General features: G+C 41.2%; 2 protein-coding genes across 2 annotated transcripts; both read right to left on the bottom strand.

The window, feature by feature from the left end:
• Positions 1–3,576: 3,576 nt before the first annotated feature.
• LOC106609015 (CD48 antigen) lies at positions 3,577–10,810 on the bottom strand. Its single transcript, XM_014207338.3, has 4 exons — positions 10,684–10,810; positions 8,052–8,381; positions 6,965–7,237; positions 3,577–5,059 (listed from the first exon to the last, which is right to left on the bottom strand). Exons 1-4 carry the CDS (start codon positions 10,721–10,723, stop codon positions 4,923–4,925), a joined length of 780 nt encoding a protein of 259 aa, XP_014062813.1. The 5' UTR covers positions 10,724–10,810; the 3' UTR covers positions 3,577–4,922.
• Positions 10,811–11,005: 195 nt separating this feature from the next.
• On the bottom strand, positions 11,006–22,809 carry LOC106609014 (vang-like protein 2). The gene is made up of 8 exons (XM_014207337.3): positions 22,077–22,809; positions 16,539–16,800; positions 16,200–16,323; positions 15,371–15,978; positions 14,306–14,442; positions 13,978–14,113; positions 13,210–13,456; positions 11,006–12,746 (listed from the first exon to the last, which is right to left on the bottom strand). Exons 2-8 carry the CDS (start codon positions 16,607–16,609, stop codon positions 12,486–12,488), a joined length of 1,584 nt encoding a protein of 527 aa, XP_014062812.1. The 5' UTR covers positions 16,610–16,800; positions 22,077–22,809; the 3' UTR covers positions 11,006–12,485.
• Between the last annotated feature and the right edge of the window lie 1,239 nt (positions 22,810–24,048).

The raw sequence follows: 24,048 nt of genomic DNA, 5'->3' as shown, positions 1-24,048 counted from the left end.
TCCCCCCCACATTTGTTTTGTACACTGCTGCTACTCGCTGTTTATTATCTATGCATAGTCACTTCACCCCTACCTACATGTAGGTAGCCCCTGTATATGTCGGTACCCCCTGTATATAGCCTCGTTATTGTTATTTTATTGTGTTACTTTTCATAATTTTTTACTTTAGTTTATTTGGTCAATATTTTCTTAACTCTTCTTGAACTGCACTGTTGGTTAAGGGCTTGTAAGTAAGTATTTCACGGTAAGGTCTACACTTGTATTTGGCAAATGTGACGAACTAAAGTTTGATTTGATTTGAAGTCATCATCTGTATAGTGCTGCTGCCTATGCTTCTGACAAAATCACTATATTATTAATTCTTCTAAGTAAATAATGCATACTTTTATGAATGCTGAATTCCAACTATCAATCAACTAGATCATGTATTTTCAGGTAGAGCTACCTTGCAAAGCAAGTGCTTTTTATCCCTCTCACGCGTTCTCTGTCTCGTCAACGAGGACTCCGTGTCTGCTTCACACAGACTGGACAAGCAAGGCGCACAATGGATTATGGTAATTGTATTTAATTACACAATTTTCTGTGGTAAAATATGTAGAATATTGGCCTGTTGGAAATTAAAACTCTTTACTACATCTCACAGTTCGGGCTTGATCTGATTTATCTCTACAGAAACTGAAAAAACCCTGTACAAAATGGAATTCAAAAATGTAACAGACGTTGGTCAATTAGTTGTTAAAAAACAAAAAACAGCAAACATTTCGGTTAATCGATCAGCATTATTGTTTGCATGAAATGTTTACATGATAGGCATATAAGACATTTAGTATCTTAGATAAATTCTGCATCATAAATGACTGGGTGACAGGCAGCTTACCACTCTAGGGTAGGGGGCAGTATTTTCACGGCCGGATGAAAAACGTACCCAAATTAAACGGCCTACTACTCGGGCCCAGGAACTGGAATATGCATATTATTAGTAGATTTGCATAGAAAACACTCTGAAGTTTCTAAAACTGTTTGAATGATGTTTGTGAGTATAACAGAACTCATATGGCAGGCAAAAATCTGAGAAGAATCTAACTAGGAAGTGAGAATTCTGGTGCTTGTAGTCCTTTCAAGTCATTGCCAATGGAACACACAGTGAGTTAGGGTTCATTTTGCAGTTCCTAAGGCTTCCACTAGATGTCAACAGTCTTTAGAAAGTTGTTTGAGGCGTCTAATGATGAACAGAGACCGAACAAGAAGGCTGGGAAGTTGTAGACCCATCAGTTCATTGGTGCGCATTCATGTGAGAAGTGACCTGTGTTCCAAAACGTTTTTCAAGACACAGGAACCGTCCAGTTGGAATATTACTGAAGTTTCACGTTCAAAAGGCCCTAAAGATTGATGCTTTATAACGTTTGACATGTTTGAACGAACGTAAATAGATTTTTTTTACTTTTCTTTTCAGCGCGCTTCCTACATTTGGAGTAGCTGAACTGAACGCGCGAACAACAAGGAGCTATTTGGACATAAATTATGGAGTTTATCGAACAAAACAACATTTATTGTGGACCTGGGATTCCTGGAAGTGCCTTCTGATGAAGATCATCAAAGGTAAGGGAATATTTCTAATGCAATTTCTGATTTTAGATGACTCCAAAATGGCGGCTATCTGTATTGCCTAGTGTATTTTTCTGAGCGCAGTACTCAGATTATTGCAAAGTGTGCTTTCCCAGTAAAGTTATTTTGAAATCTTTCACAGCATTAGCATAAAGGAGATGTTCATCTATAATTCTTTGAATGACAGTTTAATATTTTGTCAACGTTTATGACGAGTATTTTTGTAAATTGTAGCGCTGATTCACCGGCAGTATTGGAGGCTAAATATTTTCTGAATGTCACGCGCCGATGTAAAATGCTCGAACAAAAAATGCATGTATAGTGTAACATGATGTCCTAGGAGTGTCATCGGATGAAGATCGTCAAAGGTTAGTGCTGCTTTTAGCTGTGTTTTGGGTATTTGTGATGCATGCTAGTTGCTTGGAAATGGCTGTGTGGTTATTTGTGTCTATGTACTCTCCTAACATAATCTAATGTTTTGCTTTCGCTGTAAAGCAACGTGGTTCGATTCAGGAGAAGTGTATCTATAAAATGGTGTAAAATAGTCCTATGTTTGAGAACTTTGAATTATGACATTTTGTGGTTTTAAATTTGGCGCTCTGATTTTTCACTGGCTGTTGAATAGTGTGGGACGATTTCGTCCCACCTCCCCTAGAGAGGATAAGGTATGAAAGAGGTACTACAGAAAGTACTTTTACTGGATTAAACTATGGGAACCCTACACATAACATTTTCTTATTCAAGAACAACTTGCATAGTAATCAAATGTGCTTCAATATCTTTATATTTTTACCAATTATGGCAATATTCTCTGGTCTGATGAAACCAAGATTGAACTCTTTGGCCTGAATGCCAAGTGTCACATCTGGAGGAAACCTGGCACCATCCCTATGGTGAAGCATGGTGGTGGCAGCATCATGCTGTGGGGATGTTTTTCAGTGGCAGGGACTGGGAGACTAGTCAGAATCAAGGGAAAGATGAACGGACCAAAGTACAGAGAGATCCTGTATGAATACCTGCTCCAGTGCGCTCAGGACCTCAGACTGGGGCAAAGGTTTACCTTCCAACAGGACAACGACCCTAAGCACACAGACAAGACAACGCAGGAGTGGCTTTGGGACAAGTCTCTGAATGTCCTTGAGTGGCCCAGCCAGAGCCCGGACTTGAACCCGATCAAACATCTCTGGAGAGACATGAAAATAGCTGTACAGTGATGCTCCCCATCCAACCTGACAGAGCTTGAGAGGATCTATAGAGAAGAATGGAAGAAACTCCCCAAATACAGGTGTGCCAAACTCCCCAAATACAGGTGTGCCAAGCTTGTAGCATCATTGCGGGCGGCAGCGTAGCCTAGTGGTTAGATCCTTGGACTAATAACTGAAAGGTTGCAAGATCAAATTCCCAAGCTATCAAGGTACAGATCTGTCATTCTGCCCCTGAACAAGGCAGTTAATCCACTGTTTCTAGATTGTCATTGAAAATAAGAATTTGTTCTTAACTGACTGGCCTTGTTAAATGAAGGTAAAATTAAAATACGCAAGAAGATTCAAGGCTGTAATTGTGGCCAAATGTGCTTCAACAAAGTCTGAATCCTTCATGTGATATTTTGAATACATTCGCCAAAATTTCCACAAACCTGTTTTTTCTTTGTCATTATGGGGTACTGTCTTTAGATTGATGAGGATTATAGAATAAGGCTGTAATGTAACAAAATGTGGAAAATGCTAAGGGGTCTGAATATTTCCTGAATGCACTGTACATGCGACAACGAGCCAGTAAGATCTTGCAAGCTCGTGCTTTGCTCACCTTCTTGCTTTTTCTGCCCACTATGCTTAATTTGCTCCCACTGTAAAATGCACAGATTAACTATCTTGGGTTAGTTATAAATATATTTAGTAGAGAGGCTGGTGTAAGCAAGACTATATTGGAATGGCAGCAATCCTAATACTTTAATTGTTGATTACCAAAAAATATAAATAATAATTAAGCTTTATTTGAACAGGGAGTCATGCTAAGACCAAGGTCTATTTTAAAGATGAACCCTGTATACACATTAATATACAGTTCATAAGCACATCAATATACATAGTGCACACATCAAAATACAAAAATAAACACAGTCATAGAAAACAAATACATTCTTCAGTAAAAAGGTCCTCAATCAGCCTTTTGAATTGCCCTAGAGGCCCCAATTCATCCAACTTTAGAGAGCCTTGGAGATCTTTCCACAAGTAAAATTCAAGATAACTAAAATCAGATTTACCTAACTCATTGGAGATCGAAGGGATCTCCAAAGTTAGCCATCCTCGAGACCGGGTCTGGTATCTCATACATCTGTAAGTTAACAATGAAGTACAGTAAGTACGGCGGAAGTTTATACAGGAGGTATTTATAAGCAAAAAGAGTGCAATGCATTGATCTACAAAACATCAAAGAGGGCCAGCATACTTTCTGATACAGAATGCAGTGATGCATATTGAATCTATCGCCTGTAATTACGCGTGATTATGATACCAGGGTTGGGGAGTAACCTGTAATCTGATTACAAACTAGGGTTGGGGAGTAACCTGTAATCTGATTACAAAAAAATGGTAACTGAAACCATTTAGTTTCCACCAAAAATACTGTAATCAGATTACAGATACTTAAAAAAAAAAAAAAGATTACTTATTGGATTACTTTTAAATTCAGAAATGATGTTTGCAAAGGCTTTCTGCAAAGCAATGAAGGACAAAATTAAGCTCCAAAAGAGCCTGGTCAACTGTTGGGGCAATAGCGTACTACACAACAGTGTCATCTGCATACAGGTGTATGTAAAAAAAAAAGCTAATAAACCAACATTGTTTATACAGACAGTAAAAAGTACAGGACCTAAAATCGACTCTGGGGGAGTAGATAAAGTGCCTCATTGCCAAAATCCCGAAGTATTCCTTCAATACCAAGTTTGCTGCTGAGATGGTGCTATGACCCGGCCAGACTGGTGAACACTTGCATCTCATAGCTTGGAATGCATCTCGTAGCTTGGAAGGATCTTAGCTGACAGTTGATTAATGATTCTATCATTTTTGCTAGGCAAGACCATTTCGAGTTAGGGTGATCATTGTTTAGGTCGGAGGGGTCACCACCTTTGTGGAGAGGGAGAACATGGACTGCCTGGGGATAGCACCCAAGATAATTGGCAGTTAACAAACCTGTGTCAATTACTCCGCAATCAGGGGAGCGGAAAGCTGCAGCAAGAAAGGATCAAACAAATCAGCTGCAGCGGATTTTTTTTAACATCAATTTTAAGCAAGGCATCATGCACATGAAAACAAAGTTTACAAAGTTGATACGGGGAACATTTTTAACTCAATTCTAAAACAAGTATATGTTAAAACACATCCGAACACAATTCCTAAGAGCAACATTACAAAAACAATTCCAGGGAAGCGGGTCTCTCCCACCACGTCGGGCTCTGAGGAGACAGGGAGAGAACAGAAATACAGTCAGGTCCAAAAATATTTGGAAAGTGACAATTTTGTTGTTGTAAAGTTGTCAAAAGATTAATGTTTGGTCCCATATTCCTAGCACGCAATGACTACATCAAGCTTTTTCAGAGTAAACTTAAACGACTTAAATCGGATATAAAATATGTAGAAAAGATAATGGGGCAAAATATTTTTCAATAATAATCTTTGAGAACTAACAATCACCAAAATAAAACAATTCTGAAATCTGAAATTCCAAAAATGTCATGGCATGGGGCACCCATTGATTTTGTTATAATGTTTAAGTCACTCAGATAGCATTAGAACAAGGCGTAAGCCATGGCAAAATGTGTATAATTGCAGGAAATTAGCTATAAAATGGAAAGCTTTTGTATATGCGGCCATGAGGAGAGCCTCTAAAACTGTGCAATTGACCATCCCTGTCACGTCCTGACCAGTAAATTGTTATTGTAGTTTGGTCAGGACGTGGCAGAGGGTATTTGTTGTACATGTTTTTGGTTATGTGTTTATATAGAAGGTTATTTTGTGTAGACTGTTTCTGGGTTTAGTGGTGTATCTATGTAGAAAGGGTATTTGATTTAAGTGGTTCGGGGTTTATTAGATATGTATTTATGTAAGATGGGGTGTTTGATTTAGGTGTTCCGGGTTGTTGGGTATGTTCTTGTATTGTATTTCTTTGGGGCTGGTCTAGTGTTGTATTTCTGTGTTGGCCTGGTGTGGCTCTCAATCAGGAACAGCTGTACATCGTTGTTGCTGATTGAGAGTCACACTTAGGTCGCCTGTTTTCACCTGTTAGTTTGTGGGAGATTGTTCTTGTTTAGCTGTTTGCCTGACAAGACTGTCCAGTTCGTTTGTGTTTTGTATATGTTTATTGTGTTTTCCTTCTTCACCAAATAAAAAGAAGATGAGTATATATTTTCCCGCTGCGTCTTGGTCTTTACCCTACGACACCCGTGACACACCCACTACTTTTTTTACAATAAAAGTCTCCAAAATGATACAATACATTATTTACCATTCATTTCTATTGGGCACAAAATAATCTGAAACAACCAAAACAAACTACAAGTTTGTAGAGTCACAAGCATGATGAAGTCATTGCGTGCTAGGAATAAGAGACCAAATACTAAACTTTCGACTACTTTAATACACATATGTGAATTTGTTCAAATACCTTGAGTTCCCTGAAATGGGGGGACTATGTACAAAAAGTTTTGCAATTCCTAAACAGTACACCTCAAATTAAAGCTGACAGTCTGCACTTTAAACTCAAATCTTTAAGCAACAGCTGTCAGAGCAGCTCACAGATCACTGCACCTGTACATAGCCCATCTATAAATAGCCCAAACAACTACCCCTTCCCCTACTGTATTTATTTATTTATTTTGCTCATTTGCACCCCAGTATTTCTACTTTGCACACTCATCTACTGTCAAATCTACCATTCCATTGTTTTAATTGCTATATTGTATTTACTTTGCCACCATGGCCTATTTATTGCCTTTACCTCCCTTATCTCACCTCATTTGCTCACATTGTATATAGACTTATTTTTCTACTGTATTATTGACTGTATGTTTGTTTTACTCCATGTGTAACTCTGTGTTGTTATATGTGTCGAACTGCTATGCTTTATCTTGGCCAGGTCGCAGTTGTAAATGAGAACTTGTTCTCAACTTGCCTACCTGGTTAAATAAAGGTGAAATTAAAAATAAATTAAAAAATCTAAAGTGCTAGAGTACAGAGCCAAAACAACCAAAAATGTGCCATTGTCCAAATACTTTGGGACCTCACTGTAAGACAAACACTGTTCACAAACACAACAGCAAGCTTGACCAGTGTAAGAACTCCCTGCCCATACCATACCCTACCTTGGCATCTCTCCGTCACAACCCGGAAGGCTTTAGAGAGCCCATTGCTGGAAGTACAGTTGAAGGTGGCATTTCTGTTGGGGCTGTAAGACGTCCAGACGACAGAGACGTTGGTGTTGGAATTCCCCCTCCAGAAGGCATCCTCAAACGCAGCCTCTGGTTCCCAGGAGAGGTTGGTGTCCTTCACTGAAGAGGAGCACTGAAGAGCCATCACACAATGGCTGTCCTTCAACATGCTGAAGACCTTACGCACGCTGGGCTTGCTGAGATGCTCTGGACATTTGAACAGAAATAAAGGAAGCTCTCGTGAATAGAAAACACATTTTCCAGAAACAAAACTGGGAATACAATATGAATACAGTAGAGTTGTTCCACCAAATGAGTACCTTTTGCATCCCTTTGATATTTTAATTAGAAATTGTGCACAAATATTCCGTTTTAAAAGCCTGTTAGGAATAGGACCTCATAGAAAATGCAATAAATCTGTGAGAAAGTGCCAAAATTCTGCATTTTGACATGTCCCTCTGTGCACCCTCCGTGACTTCTAGATAGATTTCAACATAATTAACCCCAACCCCAAAAGTGTTCACCATCATTGTAAAGCCCTAGTTATTTTGTTGCTTTAACAAATTAATTTCGGAAGATTATTATTTATTTCATATGATTAGTGATTCATCTTATCACATGAAGCGTCTGTCCCTCATGTTAAGGTCAACCCTGTTACGTGAACTGAACTCTCATTTTAATATTGTGAAACTATTCATATTTTTTCAAAAGAAACTTTGAACATCTAATATTGAAATCATAATGTAAAAGCAGGCGAGCTGGTTCTACTCTTTTTGGCCTTTTTCTGGTGTTTTGTGGTGGAAAACTGAGTGGGTCGAGCATAACACGTATACCCTGTTACCCATAGATAGACAGGCTAGAAATGTTTATCAATACATTTTTGGGGGGTGAAGCTTGCATTCAATTGCCATTTTGGGACCCTTGGGTTCTGGGCTCACTTGCGCCCCTACAGGCAAATCTTATCAAAATCCTACAGAGTGCACCTTTAATACGGGTACATTGTTTTGATTGAGAGCCTTACCTGTCACAGTGAGCTTGAGTTTTCGGCTCTGCTGCTCTCCCTTAATGTCTTTAAGGAGAACAGAGTAAACCAGTGCATCCCCTATCCTCACATCTCTTATCTCTAAGTCCCCGGACGAGATGTTGAGTCTTAGACGACCCTGAAACTGCCAGAAACGGTCTGTTTTGAGAGTGTATGTTTCGAGAGTGTATGTTTCTTTCCTGTACGTTGCAATCCAGGTGTTGTTGCTGAATATAGACCACTCTATCTTGCTCAAGATCCAGGATAAGTTAGCTCCAGAAGACAAGGTGACAGAATCTCCCAGGTAACCAGTGGTATCTCCCATTACCACTGAAACACAATGGAATGGAATGATTGTCCTGATGGTGGTGGTATCATGTATAGTATTATACACAGAATTAGATAGAACAGAATTCAAATATGTATCCTTATGGTAATAACAGAGATCATCATCAGTATCATCATCAATTGCTTCAATATTCTGAGAGTATAAACATAAATTATTATTCAGTTGAAATAAATAACTGGTTTTGTGATAACTGCCATTTTAATGAGATAGTATATAATTTAGGACAATTTAGAATTTGCTTTCTGTTTCTGTTTTCTGTTTCGGTCATGGGTCAAGACGTAGGAAATACGTATCAATGGAGGTGTGACATCTTAACCTTAAACCAATTGTATCAAAAGTGGTCAAATTAGCCTAAACTACTTCATACTAGATGTGATATGGACTGATGAAAGGTTACGTATACCTTGATCTTCGGTACACCATTAGAGTTCAAAAAGCAAATCGATAAAGGTGACATCATAGCAAGTGCCTTTATCAGGGTTTAAGGTCAGTCCCATTTTATTCAGATGATTTAATTCAAGAATGGAAAATGTACATACAGCTGAAGTTAGAAGTTTACATACACCTTAGCCAAATACATTTAAACTCAGTTTTTCACAATTTCTGACATTTAATCCTAGTAAAAATTCCCTGTCTTAGGTCAGTTAGGATCACCACTTTATTTTAAGAACGTGAAATGTCAGAATAATAGTAGAGAGAATTATTTATTTCAGCTTTTATTTCTTTCATCACATTCCCAGTGGATCAGAAGTTTACATACACTCAATTAGTAATTGGTAGCATTGCCTTTATATTGTTTAACTTGGGTCAAACGTTTCAGGTAGCCTTCCACAAGATTCCCACAATAAGTTGGGTGAATTTTGGCCCATTCCTCCTGACAGAGCTGGTGTAACTGAGTCAGGTTTGTAGGCCTCCTTCCTCGCACACGCTTTTTCAGTTCTGCCCACAAATGTTCAATAGGATTGAGGTCAGGGCTTTGTGATGGCCACTCCAATACTTTGACTTTGTTGTCCTTAGGCCATTTTGCCACAACTTTGGAAGTATGCTTGGGGTCATTGTCCATTTGGAAGACCCATTTGCGACCAAGCTTTAACTTCCTGACGATTGTCTTGAGATGTTACTTCAATATATCCACATAATTTTACTTCCTCATGATGCCATCTATTTTGTGAAATGCACCAGTCCCTCCTGCAGCAAAGCACCCCCACAACATGATTCTGCCACCCCCGTGCTTCATGGTTGGGATGGTGTTCTTCAGCATGCAAGCCTCCCCCTTTTCCCTCCAAACATAACGATGGTCATTATGGTCAAACAGTTCTACTTTTGTTTCATCAGACCAGAGGAAATGTTGTCAAAAAGTATGATCTTTGTCCCAATGTGCAGTTGCAAACCGTCATCTGGCTTTTTTATGGCGGTTTTGGAGCGGGCCTTTCAGGTTATGTCGATATAGGACTCGTTTTACTGTGGATATAGATACTTTTGTACCCGTTTCCTCCAGCATCTTCACAAGGTCCTTTGCTGTTGTTCTGGGATTGACTTGCACTTTTTGCACCAAAGTGCATTCATCTCTAGGAGACAGAACACGTCTCCTTCCTGAGCGTTATGACGGAAGCGTGGTCACATGGCGTTTATACTTGAGTACTATTGTTTGTATAGATGAACGTGGTACCTTAAGGCCTTTGGAAATTGCTGCCAAGGATGAGGTCTACAATTGTGGTCTACCATTGTTTTCTGAGGCCTTGGCTGATTTCTTTAGATTTTCCCATGATGTCAAGCAAAGAGGCACTGACTCAAATGATGTCAATTAGTCTATCAGAAGCTTCTAAAGCCATGACATCATTTTCTGGAATTTTCCAAGCTGTTGAAAGGCACAGTCAACTTAGTGTAAGTAAACTTCTGACCCACTGAAATTGTGATACAGTGAATTATAAGTGAAATAATCTGTCTGTAAACAATTGTTGGAAAAATGTTGTGTCATGCACAAAGTAGATGTCCTAACCGACTTGCCAACACTATAGTTTGATAACAAGAAATTTGTGGAGAAGTTGAAAAACGAGTTTTAATGACTCCAAGTGTATGTAAACTTCCGACTTCAACTATACATGTTTAAAGAGGACTTCCTTTAAATTCTTGTAATGTAATTTCAATTGACTTACTTGATTGAAATAGAATTGACCTCAACCCTGCCCCTCTCGTCACTCATTACTTCAAAGTATTAACAATGACAGACTTTTAGAGAGACCCTCAACGCAATCAAGCAAAATGTAAAGGTAAGCAGCTTACCTGGTATGATTGTAAGAAGAGCGAGAACTACACATGCCATATTGAAATGGGAACTTCAAAATGGATACTGTTCCCCTTTCTAGTGACAAGTTTGAAGCATAGGCCAAACCCTCTGTCGTTTGTGGTTAGACTTCCGCTTTAACGTACGTGTCAAAAAACAGTTTGTCAAAGTCACAAGTATAAAAGGTTATTGCACACTATTCCTTTGAGAGAATTGTACATTCAGCATGAATTCTCTGACAAACCTATTAATCTACAGTATAAATTGTCATTCCAATGTTACTATAAATGAAAATATGAGACAGAGACAGAGAGACAGGGGTGGGGTGGGACACACAGCATCATATCACGAGAGATCATTTATTTAAAAGGCCGTAACAATTTAGTCCTAGAATTATGAAATATGAAAAACATTCACATCATTAACTGCAATCTACAAATATATTTACAACATGAAGTGATGCTAAAAAATAAAATAAAATGCAGTTCTTATGTAGAAAAGAAAATAATAAACAGCTGCCATTGTCTCAAACATATGGTACACATATAAAAAGATAAAACCATTTATATACAACATAGGAGACAGACTACAGCAGCTCTAAGCTGCCAAAGAGCACAAGAACCGTTGTTTGTGCTGGACCCATAAGGACTGTTACTGATGTTCACCTCAGAGCCTTGAATCGAACAAATCATATCTTAAACCGCACACTCAAGCACAGGTTAATAAAAACAAATGTGTTGGTTTGTGTGTTTAGGCATGGTCAAATGTTCAGAACAGTACAGCGGTCATGTTGTACACAATGACTATGGCTGTGTTCCAATTGTCTCTCTTTCTTCCAAAAAATTTGTTCTTCACTGACTTGATGACTGGTATAAGAAATATGGTGGAAACTCCCACTAGCCCTGGCCTCCACCAAGGCAATGGTTTTGTTGGGAAGTAGTAAATGAGTGCACACTTCAGGAGAAATTAGATATTATTGGGATTCAGCCCTATATCTGATATGGACTTTTATTTGGCATGAAAAACAAAAATAACCTCTCATATCATGACAATAGGTTCAGTCTGTTTTTTGTATCTGTTCCTTCTTCTTCATTATAAAACCAACACTGGAATACACATTAAAAGTCCCCAACATAACATCCATTAATTAACGTCACAAAAAATCTCCCAAACATTTTATTTCTTATGAAAATCAGCTGGTCAGTGTGTCAACTAAACATTCATCAGCTGTCCCTACAACAACCCACTTCCTTTGGACCAGTAATCAGATTTTGTCCAATGAAAATGGTTCCACTGTCAGGAAGCAGTCAATTTATTTGTTGATTCAGTGATTCCAATCACCTGATTGGTTGACGTCGTAGCTAATTTGCAACTTTTGCAAGCACATAACTTTTCTAGTTCTTTTTTAAATTTTTTATCAAGTCTTCCTATTCACATTTATCTTTAATCTTTTAGCAGTTCATTGGTTAGTAATGTAGTAATGTCAACTTCAAATAATGCGGTCCAGTTATTGTCAAGGAATGAGAAACATACAGGTCCCAATGACTAATACAGTAACACACACAAATACATTCACACACAGTTAATAAAACAGAATAGCCACAGAGGTCTCTCCTCCAGCCCTTGGTAGCAGACGCCACATTTCCACTGCTTTGTGTGAAAAAAAAGACAAATAGCCGTCTTCTCTCCCTTTTTCACACAGAGGTCAACACTGAGAGAGATGGGCTTTGAGGAAAGTTGAAGCATAGGTTCTCTCTTTCATCTCCTCTTCCCCCCTCTTTATCACCTACTTTCTCTCCCTCTACACAGAGGTCTCCGACTGCAGCCTCATGACAAACTTGTGGCTCTTGGGGTCGATAAACTCCTCCCCCAGGTGGAGGAAGGGGAGGGGCGTCACCGTGACAACCAGGGAGAAGTCGAGACGTCGCAGGGAGAAGACCAGACTCTGACTCAGGGCTGATGTCACCGGCTCCTCGCTCACTAGGGTCCACTGGCGACCCATACCGTTCTCCCGCTGGTACTGCAGCGTGGGGCCTGGTGAAAGGTAGCGCTCCAGGAAGGCCTGAGAGAAACACACAGAGAAGCAGATAGACAGCCAGCCAGGGTGGGACGTTAGTTGGGCAACCGCTAGGAGTTAGTGTTTGTGGTGAGCACTTTCTCTCAGTGGAATGTAAAGTAGGCTAGATATTATTAATCAGGGGAATCATGCTTATTTCAATCCCTTTACGGTCAAGAATAGTGTCTTATATGGGCTGTTATTTGGGGTATACGGGTCCTATTTAAGGGCGTAGTGGTCATATGTAAAGGGTATAGGTGTCACATCAAGAGTGTATGAATCACATCTTACTGTCTGATGGGCATCTTAGGGGTCATGTGAGGGTGTAGGGGTCATGTTGTGAGTGTATGGGGTCATGTTGTGAGGGCGTAGGGGTCATGTTGTGAGTGTATATGGGGTCATGTTGTGAGGGTGTAGGGGTCACGTTGTGAGGGCATAGTGATCATGTTGTGAGGGCATAGTGGCTCACCTTGGGTGTCATGTTGTGCGTGATACAGAACTGCAGGTGGTTGATAATGCTCTCCATGCTGTGATAGGGCTGCTGGCGCGTGGTCCTCAGGTACTTCTGCATGGCCCGGGCCATGGGGGCAAAGATGGCCTGAGCTGCCTCCCGGGGGTCCATCACCTCACGGGGGTGTTTGGGGGACGACGCGGCTGGCTCGTCGTCCTGGAGACGCTTAATGTGGGTGAAGGCTTCCTCTACCGCCACCACCAGCCTGGGAGGAGGAAAGGGCACGCGTTATGAGTACGCAGGTGTTGTTTCAGGCTAGCATTTGTATTGCAAGCGCTAAACCGAGAGGAGCTAAAATAATGTCAGCATTATTGAAATAGCATGGGCAACCGAGAAAAACAAATTGGTACCATTTAAGGCCAAGTGGCAAACAATAATGCAGGAAATAGGGATGGGGATATGAGCAGGCAGTTCTGGGCGGATGAGATGTAGTCATTGTTCGTATGTATATGTTTGTTTTTGTAATGTAAAAAAAAAAGAAAGAAAAGGAAAAATAAAAAAAGATTGAAATAGATTGTTATTTATTTACTTTGTTTTTAGAATGGCAGTCTTTCTATACCTGGGGTTTGAAAAATCTGTGATGTTCCCTTGATTAGTTTTGAACTGTTTAATTCACCAAATGAAGAAAAAAAATCACTTTTCATAAAAGCAGTTTTTCTACAACAAATGGATTGAAATGTTCTTTCTTTGACAATCTACCCAGCCCAGTGTGTCTCCCCTCCTCACCTGGCCTTGCGCTTGCGGACCCTGCGGTCCATCTCTGCCTCCTCGTAGTAATACTCGTTGTGGGAGTTGTCTCTCCTGCGGGCGGCTGCAGCGATCATCGCTCTGGACTGACCCGTAGAGTTATTAGTGTTGTTCTCTGGAAGAAAAATCACAATAAAGAAAAATGATCAACAAACATGTAATGTTACAATTTCTTTGCAAAAAAAAGAAATATCGCTATGGGTTGAGAGAACACATAGAAGACAGAGGTGGAAGAGTTGAGAAAAATAACTGAGGGAAAAGAGGGGCGAGATGATGAGAGACGGAGGGGATAGCGTTCGAGACTTACCTTCACCCAGAGTGTAGACTTTGAAGCCAGAACTCTTCTTAGAGAGGATGGACTTGGGCAGGTTGAGGAGGGCAGGGTTGTAGACTGGGAAATCACTGTAGTACTGGTCCAGCACCCACACTGCTGCCCTCTGAATACTGGAGAACCACAAGGGAGGGACGAACCCTTATTAATCTATGTCATTACTATGGAAAATGTCCTAATCATCATCAGTAGCAGCATCATCATTATCCCTTTGGCAACATCTTAAATCTGGCGATGTGCCCTTGAGCAAGGCACTTAACCCTAATTTGCTCCAGGGGCACTGTACTAATACATTTTTGGGCCAAACATCAGACAAGTGCTTTACCTTCAAAAGTTGCACCTCTAGCACACCCTACAGGACCGAGGTAGTCCTGCAGCTATTTTAGATGATCAGCTGGGTGGGGTATAGTTGCACCCCAGGCCTCGCTGCTTCAAACACACTAAGGTGGGAACCAGATGACTAGTGGAGCAGACACAACCGCACCCATTTGATCATACACATGACTGCTTTCCAAATAGCCTGGTGCAACCAAAACATTTTCAGGGGGCACACACAAAAAATAAAAACAGTGCGTGTGTGTATCGTTCGTATTATTATTATTATTATTATTATTGTTATTATATGTTTTGCTGTATATCTTTGTATTTTACATTTGGGTTAGTGTCCTTGTCTATCAGTGTTGTGTTACTTGTCATGTTTTGTGTCTTGTGTGGATCCCAGGAAGAGTAGCTGCTGCCTCTGCAAAAGCTAATAGGGATTCAAACAAAGAAATTAAGAGATCTGTATGCAAATAGCCCAAACAAACTGACTGATGAGGTAATGCAGGTTTCGGTTAATCTCCGACTGACAGATTCGCAGGCCAACCACAATGTTATAATAACAGTCTCTGAAACCAGAGTACTAGGTTACTAAAAATCAAACAAACACCTTAACAACTTTTACACAGAACCCCACACAATAGAAACCCACTCCCCAATCTCTATTTAAAACAGCATTTAAACTACAAACATAAAACACAACCACACGTCTCCAAGACCCACCTGAGATGTCCCACGTTGTAGAAGCGACTTTCCCCGTCAGTGGTGCGCACCACCTTGAGGCAGAAGGCAGGCTGCAGATGTCTGACCTCCAGCAGCACTAAGGCCAGGTACTGGATGAAAAGCAGCGCGTCCACCAACGACGCCGCATACCCCACGATACCCCTGTAGTCCCTCTCCCGGGGCTCCAGCACGCGCACGCCATAGAACAGCCAGTAGGACGCCACGAACAGGAAGACGAGCGCCAGCAGCAGGCAGCGGAAGACGTAGAAGCGGGGCAGGGTAGCGCGCGGCGGGCGCAGGAACAGAGCCCAGGTGGAGATGAGGAGGACCAGGAGCTTAAAGGCCAGGGAGACGTAGAGACCCTCGCAGGGCGTGCCGCAGGGCTCCAGGGCCTCTCGCCACAGCAGCTGCGGCAGAGCCAGGAAAGCCAGGGGGGTGACCAGGGCGAAGAGGCCAAGGACGGCGCCCAATCCTGGGCCCAAGAAACGCCGGCATTCCAGCGGGGAGGACTCCTCGAGTTCCTTGGAGACGCGCGTCAGGTCCTCGTTAGAGACGCTGTGTTCTGACGTGCCAGTCTGCACGGTGGTCGTCTCACCCCAGTTATCATCCTGGAGTAGGGAGAGGGAGGGAGAGATTTCTTTGAGCATATGTTGGGAGGTGTGATAGGGAAGAGGCAATATTACCTGAACAAATGGGAGAGGACAAAAAGGATGAGTGATAAGAGACAGATTAGACAGAGAGAAACTAAAGCCAAGTATTGACCCCCCAGTCAAAGATCAGAGTGTGGAAGTGAGGGGAGATGTACTGTAGGAAAGAAGTGAACTCTGACCCGATCGTCTCCGCGGGTGGACTCGGTGTCCAGCAGAGGCTCTCCAGGGGCATGGATGGTGACTGACTTGTCTCCACGACTACTGCCGTCTCTGCTCTTGGAGCGGTGCCTGTCCCGCCTATCCCTGAACATCACACACAGAGACATAAACAAAAGGGTTAACCGTAATTGTCATGGTTTCTATTTTTGGGCGAGGTTAACCAAACCAGATCAACAAAGTTATACACAGCTTCCCTGACGTAGGATATGCATGTTTACACAAGCGAGAGTGTAGTAACAAGAGAGTGAGTGTGAGTAAATGCACAGTATAAGTATCTATGTCGTACACGTGTTACCCACCTGTGCTTCCTAGAGTTGCGGGAGTGCGAGGACTTGTAGGAGTAGCCCGAGTACTGCGACTCGTTGTCCATGTCAGAGGCCGGTGGGCGGGGTTTGCCCCTGTGGGCCCCTCCTCCCCCCGTGCCGTGCTGCCCGGCTCCGCCCAGCTGACTCTTGCGGTGGCTGATGGACTTGGATGAGAGGGCCAGTGGCAGGCGGAGGAGCTCAACCTTACTCCTGAAGGAATCTATCTTGGAGGCTGGAGGAGAGGGGGGGGACAGACCTGACGGAGGGGGGAGAGGGGGAGGGAGAGAGGTGGTGGGCGAATGAGGAGATGTTAATCTTAATGTGTTATTAACATGTCCGTCAAACTATTACCATGTAATTAGTCCTATTAGACAGACAAGCGGTCACAACAGGACTAAAGGGCAGGTTGTGGAAAAAACAAGCGCTCAAAGGGATTGCTTTTATATATATATATATATATATGACTCTCTAAATAGGACTCAAAACAGCAATGTTGGAAAAAACTCAATTTTTATTTGCTTGCATTGCCTAGTCACTCTGTCTGGGATATGAAGGAACTCAGTTTGCTTTCATTTGATAAATGAGGATTATTTCACAGCCCATTTTAGGTTGCTCTCACAAGACACAAACACATTAAAAAGGAAGGATTTTCCATAATTGGGAGATGGGTAATAGCAGCTGAAGTAGCCTCACAATGAAGTTGTGGTATAACTTCAGAGGTTATTAACCTCGATTATACTCTCCTGGGGTACAAACCCAATTTCACTCCTCATACGTAAGTTCAGATGGAAAATACACACCATTTAACAGCAACAAAATGTGTTTCACCAAGTTGACAGGAGCTTGCTACTGCCTTTTCATAATCCCGATTGTGCACGCACGCACTAGGCACGCACGCACGCACACACTCGCACATTGCATTCCCTGCCATCCCCTGTGGTCTCCAGGGCAACAGAGCTTGGCTATTACTATGGGGATGAATAAGAGGCGATGGGTGAGAGGGGATTCGGGGGTGTTACCATGGTGGCCTGACCAACGCCCCACCTTCTATCCCACTTGGTCTAAAAAGATATTCTGGTTCTGAACTACTCCATCCTGATTTTGCCAATATGTGTTTACATCAGGTAATATGTTGCAAAGATCCTAATGCAATTCCAGCTGGACTAGCACTGCTTGGTCCTATGAGAGAGGCATTGATTCTTAATGTGATAATGTGTAGTGAATGAATAACTATTTCTGTCGCACTCCCTCTTCACTCGCTCCAATTCACTCCTCAACCCTTTTTGGGCCCTCACAATGGGTTTCATGTGAGAATAAGACAGGAGCTTCCTGGTTAAGACACACACACACTCTATTCATACAAATGCCAATGACATTAGCTAGAATTCTACACATGGTTTTTAGAGGCCGAGAAGGCTAAACCATTTAAATAACGATGACAACAAAATGAGGACGTTTGCAGAAACACCTACTCTGACATATCAACTGTTTGCCCAGGTGCCTTAACAATGAATGAAATAGCGGATTAAGAATGAACAGTCTAGAAATCGACAGAATCCCACGTAAAAAAAAAAATATATGGCCATTTAACATTTACTGGGGAATAAGGCCTCTTTTGAGAGAACCTGAGTAGCTCACGGGAAGTAAAGGTCTCACCAAATTCATCAGGACAGCTATATAGAAAACAGGAGAGGTAATGATGTCAAGCAGTTAACTACTTTTTGGTTATTAACCGTGTTAGAGAGAGTAAGCTAATAGCAATGTAAGCTATCCTCCTTTAAACTGAAGTTAAAACAGTCTGTGCTAGCCGCAATCCTTGGGACGTCCCTACGCCATTGAAGTTGACATTTAAATTGGTTAAGATAAGGATTATGGTTACGGACGTCCCAAGTATTCTGTATAGCACTGGCAAGGATCATCGTCGCTGATGAAAACCCAAGGCATTTTTAACTCAAATACTTCTAATAAGTTGAACTCAAAGTCAATGAAAAGTCATTCTTACTTAAAATGTTTGTGGTACTGACTCAAAACTCAATGAGAAGTCACATCAACTCTATTTGTTTAAGTTACTATAACAAATCATTTTTACCCCCAGCATGCTCTACTGCAGGTAGATTTTTTGGAACTGTTTATAATACGTGTTTTTGCATGTACATTGGGTGATTCATTGATTAATTGTATGCTACACAAAGATAAGTAAATGTTTCTAAACTAATCCAATCATTTATTTAGATTTTTAGCACCACTTACTGAAATGGTCGTTCCAGTTTAAATGGCTTTGGTATTCTCCTCACACTGTTCCTAACGCTGGCAGACATTATGAATGCAGGTTGCAGGTGAACAAAAATGTAAATTGTTGGAAATCCTAACTCTGGCTGGATTCCAATAGGAATTACACATCACTTTGCAAGTCCACATATTGCAACTTGCAGATAAGGTTGCAAAATGTGGGTACATTTTCAAAGGTTTTCCAGAAATCTGGGAATTTTGGTTAAATTACAGGAATTATGCAACCCTACTTGCAGGGCTGATGTGGCCTGTAAACCATGAGTTTCAGGCCACTGTATTAGGGTAAAGCTAGGCTTCAAAATAAGGCCGTACGAGATATGTAATGTATTGTCATAAAGAGTTTAATTATAAAGATAACATTCCCCTAGGAACTCACTTTGTGACGGGCACAGAACTGAAAATACATTCAACAACCATGTCTCTATCACTAACAAATCAGTTTAAGTAATGATTACTAAAAAAAATGTTAAGTAACTGTACTCAGATATATGAAGTGCAACGGGTTTCCTCAAAACTTGAGTAATGACATCACATTGGGGTTAACAGTGTGGGTTCAATCGGAGTTCACCCTCTGTACCGTAGATGTGGTAAGAAGTCATGCTAAGATGTCTTCCACTTTGTCAGCTCGGACTACTGTCTTTTGCCTCTGCACCGCTCCCCCACCATCCTCTCTCCCAAAAGCCAAACTGTCTTCTTTCTTGACTTTATTTTCTATGTGAATCACTGCTAAAAGTAGTTTGACTCCCTTCAGCTTGGTTTATTCAATGACTCATCCAACTCAGATTTGCAAAAGGCAAATAAGCCTTTTTGAAATCTGTCTTCCCTCTCTCACACAGTAATTACAGTAGCTGGCATTGTTTCCCAAGCAGCAGGGCACTATTGTGATTGATATGTGGAGGTGTGGTCATGAGTGTGTGTTGTAGCTTAGTGGGGATATTACATTACCTATTATTCTCCATTTCTTCTGTACCAGTTAACCCTAGACAACACCCATATATATATATATATATATATATATATATATATATATATATATATATATATATATATATATATAACTTGAAAATGTGGCCCTCTGCTTTGCTTAATATAAGACATTTGAAATTATTTATACTTTTGATACTTAAGTACATTTTAGCAATTAGATTTACTTTTGATACTTAAGTATATTTAAAACCAAATACTTTTACTCAAGTACTATTTTACTGGGTGACTTCCACATTTAAGTCATTTTCTATTAAGGAATCTTTACTTTTACTCAAGTATGACCATTGGGTACTTTTTCCACCACTGGAACCAGATTAGTTACAACTGGGGTTGGAGTGAAAACCTACAGAAGGGTAGCTCTCAAGGAACAGGGTTGGAGACCCCTGCTGTAGAGAATAAAACATATTCCAAAACATGCAGCATGTTTGCAACAAGGCACTTAAAATAATAAAGTAATACTGCCAAAAATGTGGCAAAGAAATTAACTCTTTGTCCTCACTACAAAGTGTTATGTTTGGGCAAATCCAACACAACACATCAATGAGTACCACTCTTCATATTTTCAAGCATGGTGATGGCTGCATCATGTTATGGGTATGGTTTGTCATCTGCAAGAACTAGGGAGTTTTTTTTCCAGGATAAAAAGAAACGGAACACACCTAAGCACAAGCAAAATCCTAGAGGAAAACCTGGTTCAGTCTGCTTTCCAACAGACTCTCGGAGACAAATTCCCCTTTCAGCAGGACAATAACCTAAAACACATGGCCAAATATCCATTGGAGTTGCTTACCTAGACGACATTGAATGTTCCCGAGTGGCCTGTTTATAGTTTTGACTTAAATTGGCTTGAAAATGTATGGCAAAACTTTAAAATGGCTGTTTGGCAATGATCAACAACCAATTTCACAGAGCTTGAATAATTTTTTCAGAATGTACAAATGTTGCAAAATCCAGGTGCGGAAAGCTCTTAGAGACTTACCCAAAAATTCTCAACGCTGTAAAAGCTGCCAAATGTGATTCTAACATGTATTGACTCAGGGATTTGAATGCTTATGTAAATTAGATATTTAATTTGCAATAAATTCAACAAACAAAAATTCACTTAGTCATTAGGTTTAGATGGGTGAGATAAATTTTTTTTAATCAATTGTTGAATTCAGGCTGCATCACAACAAAATGTAGAGTAAGTGAAGGGGCGTGAATACTTCTGATGGCACTGTAAACCCCTAGTTTGTGGGACTAGTGTGTGTGGTAGAATAAATGTGTGTTCCTTTAATTCCATTGCAGTCCACTGCAACCATTTAACAGTAGGACTCTAATTTAGGCAACACACAAATGTTCTGGGTATTCCATCTGGAACCTCAAAAGGCACCTGCTATTTCATAATAGGCTGGAAAAGTTATAGTCCCTGGTGGCAGTGCTGTCGAAATGCCGGGGGCTCTCCTCCCTTCCACAGGCCTCGATGAAAGCCTCGGAGGCCCAGCAAGGCGCTAGAGCGTGGCGGCGCCTTAGCCCAGTGTAACTCAACTAATCGAGCCACAGGCTTCACGGGGCCTATTCATTACGAACCGGTCTCATTCCAACAATGAGACGCATGCAACTCAAACGCGCAGGTATGTTTAAAAAAAAGGGTCAGAATAGCCTTTTTCCGCAAAATATTATCAACATTTGTCGGTGAAGGTGTTTGTGCGAGCCGACTTGAAACAACGTTATCCGTGCTGCTGCATGGGCGTGAGACGTTTATGTGGGTTGCCAATACAGATTTTTAGGGGATTTGGTTATAGTCTGGATGAAAAACCGTCAGCATGCTCACATTCATCAACATAAACTGCTATTAACCAGTTTTATAACTGTGCTATATTTGGCACACATGCGTAAAAGTGCAATTTGGGTGACAAGTGACATACTTCATGTTGTTGCCTAGAGACATGCAACTCAAACTCATTGGATTCAAATCGGAGTTTAATTTATCGGACTAAACTGCAAGTGGCTATCATCAAGCCGGAATGGTTTACAGATACTGCGCCAATGTCAACGGATGATGTTCTAATTACATTTTCTAATAACTTGACCAAATATCCTAACCATCAATGCCACCTATTCATCAATGATAAACAATCGAAGGACCTGACTGGGGAAATGAACGGTCCCAGAGTACTTTGAATAGAGGCTGTGAATGACAAACCTGACACGGAGAAAGGAATACTATTAATGAATAAAATAAAAATAAGACTCCAAGCAGTTCAGAAAGCTTACCTTTCTTTTCAAAATGTGATACCCAAATTGGTGAACGTGAATCGTAGCCTAAAAACCTCGACACAAAGAAAACCCTAAACAGTGATTCAAATCAGGCGACGGAGACGTATCCTAATTCAGTTTCTTTTCCAAATACACCATTCAGGAAGGAAAGGTTTGTAACTTGATTCCTCTTCAAATACAATATCATTTATTCAACTGAAAATCATCCAGGCTATACAAAAGCCATGAGCCGCATCCATTCTCGGTTTCTGCATCTGTTCTTTGCTGGAAGCCCCGCTGCGCGTGTGAATACAGTCATTCATCACCGAGAGGGGTGCGCGAAACAACGCTCCACCGAGACGCAATGCTTTTGTATCCCGTTAATAATCACAGAATACAATCCATAAAGAGAATCCAAGAATAGGCGTTATCGGGCAACTGATATAAATTCAAATTTGCAGTTCTTAGGAGCTCAAATTTCTTGCGCTCTTCTTGTTCTGTGGTCCCTTGTAACGACAGAACACGTCGCGTTTTGGAATATTCAGCCACAGTTTCTCGATTGGTTTCTGTTACCTCGTATGGAAACGGTTACCCAGTCAGTCTTTCTGGATAACTAAGATCCGGATTCGTCTTTCCTCCATTCAAAATGATCTTGCTCTTTGCTTTCCAACCCTAAAAATCAATGGCCTCCCTCCCCTCTCCAGAGTCCCCAACGGTGCTCCGCCTCCACCTCCCACTCTCTACTCCACCCGCTCCCCTCTCTACTCCGCCTCCACCTCCCACTCTCTACTCCACCCGCTCCCCTCTCTCTACTCCCCCCTGTTCATTCTGTTCCCAGACTCTCACCGCTACTTTCTCTCGTAGACCAAGGCAGGGCCATGGTGTAATCCTGCCCCGTTCACGTCTTTACGAAGGACGATGACAGAACAGCAGTTTGTCCCAGAACAGATCTACTACAAATGCGTTATTCTCCCTAAACAGTCTGTTTCATACAAAGCTAACTCTGACCCGTGGATGCTCCCTGAATTTAACAAACATAACAGATGAAACCTAACAGATGCAGGCCTATTCCATGTAGGCTGTGCTCCAGAATCAGGTCTACGACCCAAATACTGGCTACAATTCTGAATTAATTCAACTTCCAGCCTCTTAAATGTAATGGATTTGGGATATTTGGCCAGTGATAGGGCTTGTTAACTGCCCCAGTGAACGTGGCCCTGAGCATGCGTAGCAGTGTGTGGAATGCAATTTCTCGTACCTCAGTTATAACACAAGACTTGACACATTACCAAACACAACATAAAACACACTTTACTCTGATATACATTGACTGCTCAACTGGATAGTGCATTAGGCTTAACAGAAACCTACCAACAGTGCACAAATCCCCATAAAAGGGTCGCATATATCCTATACCAATTTACAGGTGAATCTCAATTGTTTCCTTGTGTCCTCTCTCCTTCTCAAAACACATTGGAGGAGAAAGTCAGAGGTTCCTCCCCTTGGGCCATCTCCTCCAATGCGTTTTGAGAAGGAAGCAAGGAGAAAGGACACAGAGTCAAGGAAATACAATTGAGATGCACCAATCATGTCATGGCCCTTGGAGACCGATCAGTTAGGATTTCTCCTATTGAATAGAATATTTCCAAGCCCCAAAGTTTAATACTTGGCTTACTTGATTCCTATAAAAGGAGTCTAGGCCGCTAGATGAATGTCCTCCGTCTCACTCGGTTCGGGGGCAGGTTTTTCCAGGTCACACCAGTTACTAAGGCTGCCGCTCACTGATCTCTACCTGGACGTCTCTCCTCCAAGCGGTCGACTTCAATACGGGTATTGAGCTCGAGCGAAATAGGCCCGATATTTCTGTAGACTCAATATTGGATATAAAATGTATGAATAAATATGCTTTGGGGTAGCTGCATTTGGTCAGGATCTATACATGTTCAAGTAAAAGTAAGTTTCTTTTTCACATCAGCCAGGGTGGGTGAGT

Source organism: Salmo salar, chromosome 07 (genome assembly GCF_965601325.2).
Source record: "Salmo salar chromosome 07, fSalSal1, whole genome shotgun sequence".
Classification (NCBI taxonomy): domain Eukaryota; kingdom Metazoa; phylum Chordata; class Actinopteri; order Salmoniformes; family Salmonidae; genus Salmo; species Salmo salar.
This window is presented reverse-complemented; position numbering and strand designations above follow the sequence as displayed.

Excerpts from the sequence above, each read along its gene's own strand:
- LOC106609015 (XM_014207338.3), bottom strand. The coding sequence starts at position 10,723 with ATGGCATGTGTAGTTCTCGCTCTTCTTACAATCATACCAG. Across the intron at positions 7,238-8,051 it reads ACTCAAGCTCACTGTGACAG|AGCATCTCAGCAAGCCCAGC; the intron begins GTAAGGCTCTCA and ends TCAAATGTCCAG. Across the intron at positions 5,060-6,964 it reads TGTGACGGAGAGATGCCAAG|AGCCCGACGTGGTGGGAGAG; the intron begins GTAGGGTATGGT and ends CTGTCTCCTCAG.
- LOC106609014 (XM_014207337.3), bottom strand. The coding sequence starts at position 16,609 with ATGGACAACGAGTCGCAGTACTCGGGCTACTCCTACAAGTCCTCGCAC. Across the intron at positions 13,457-13,977 it reads GTCCGCAAGCGCAAGGCCAG|GCTGGTGGTGGCGGTAGAGG; the intron begins GTGAGGAGGGGA and ends TCCTCCTCCCAG. Across the intron at positions 12,747-13,209 it reads CGCACAACATGACACCCAAG|GCCTTCCTGGAGCGCTACCT; the intron begins GTGAGCCACTAT and ends TGTTTCTCTCAG.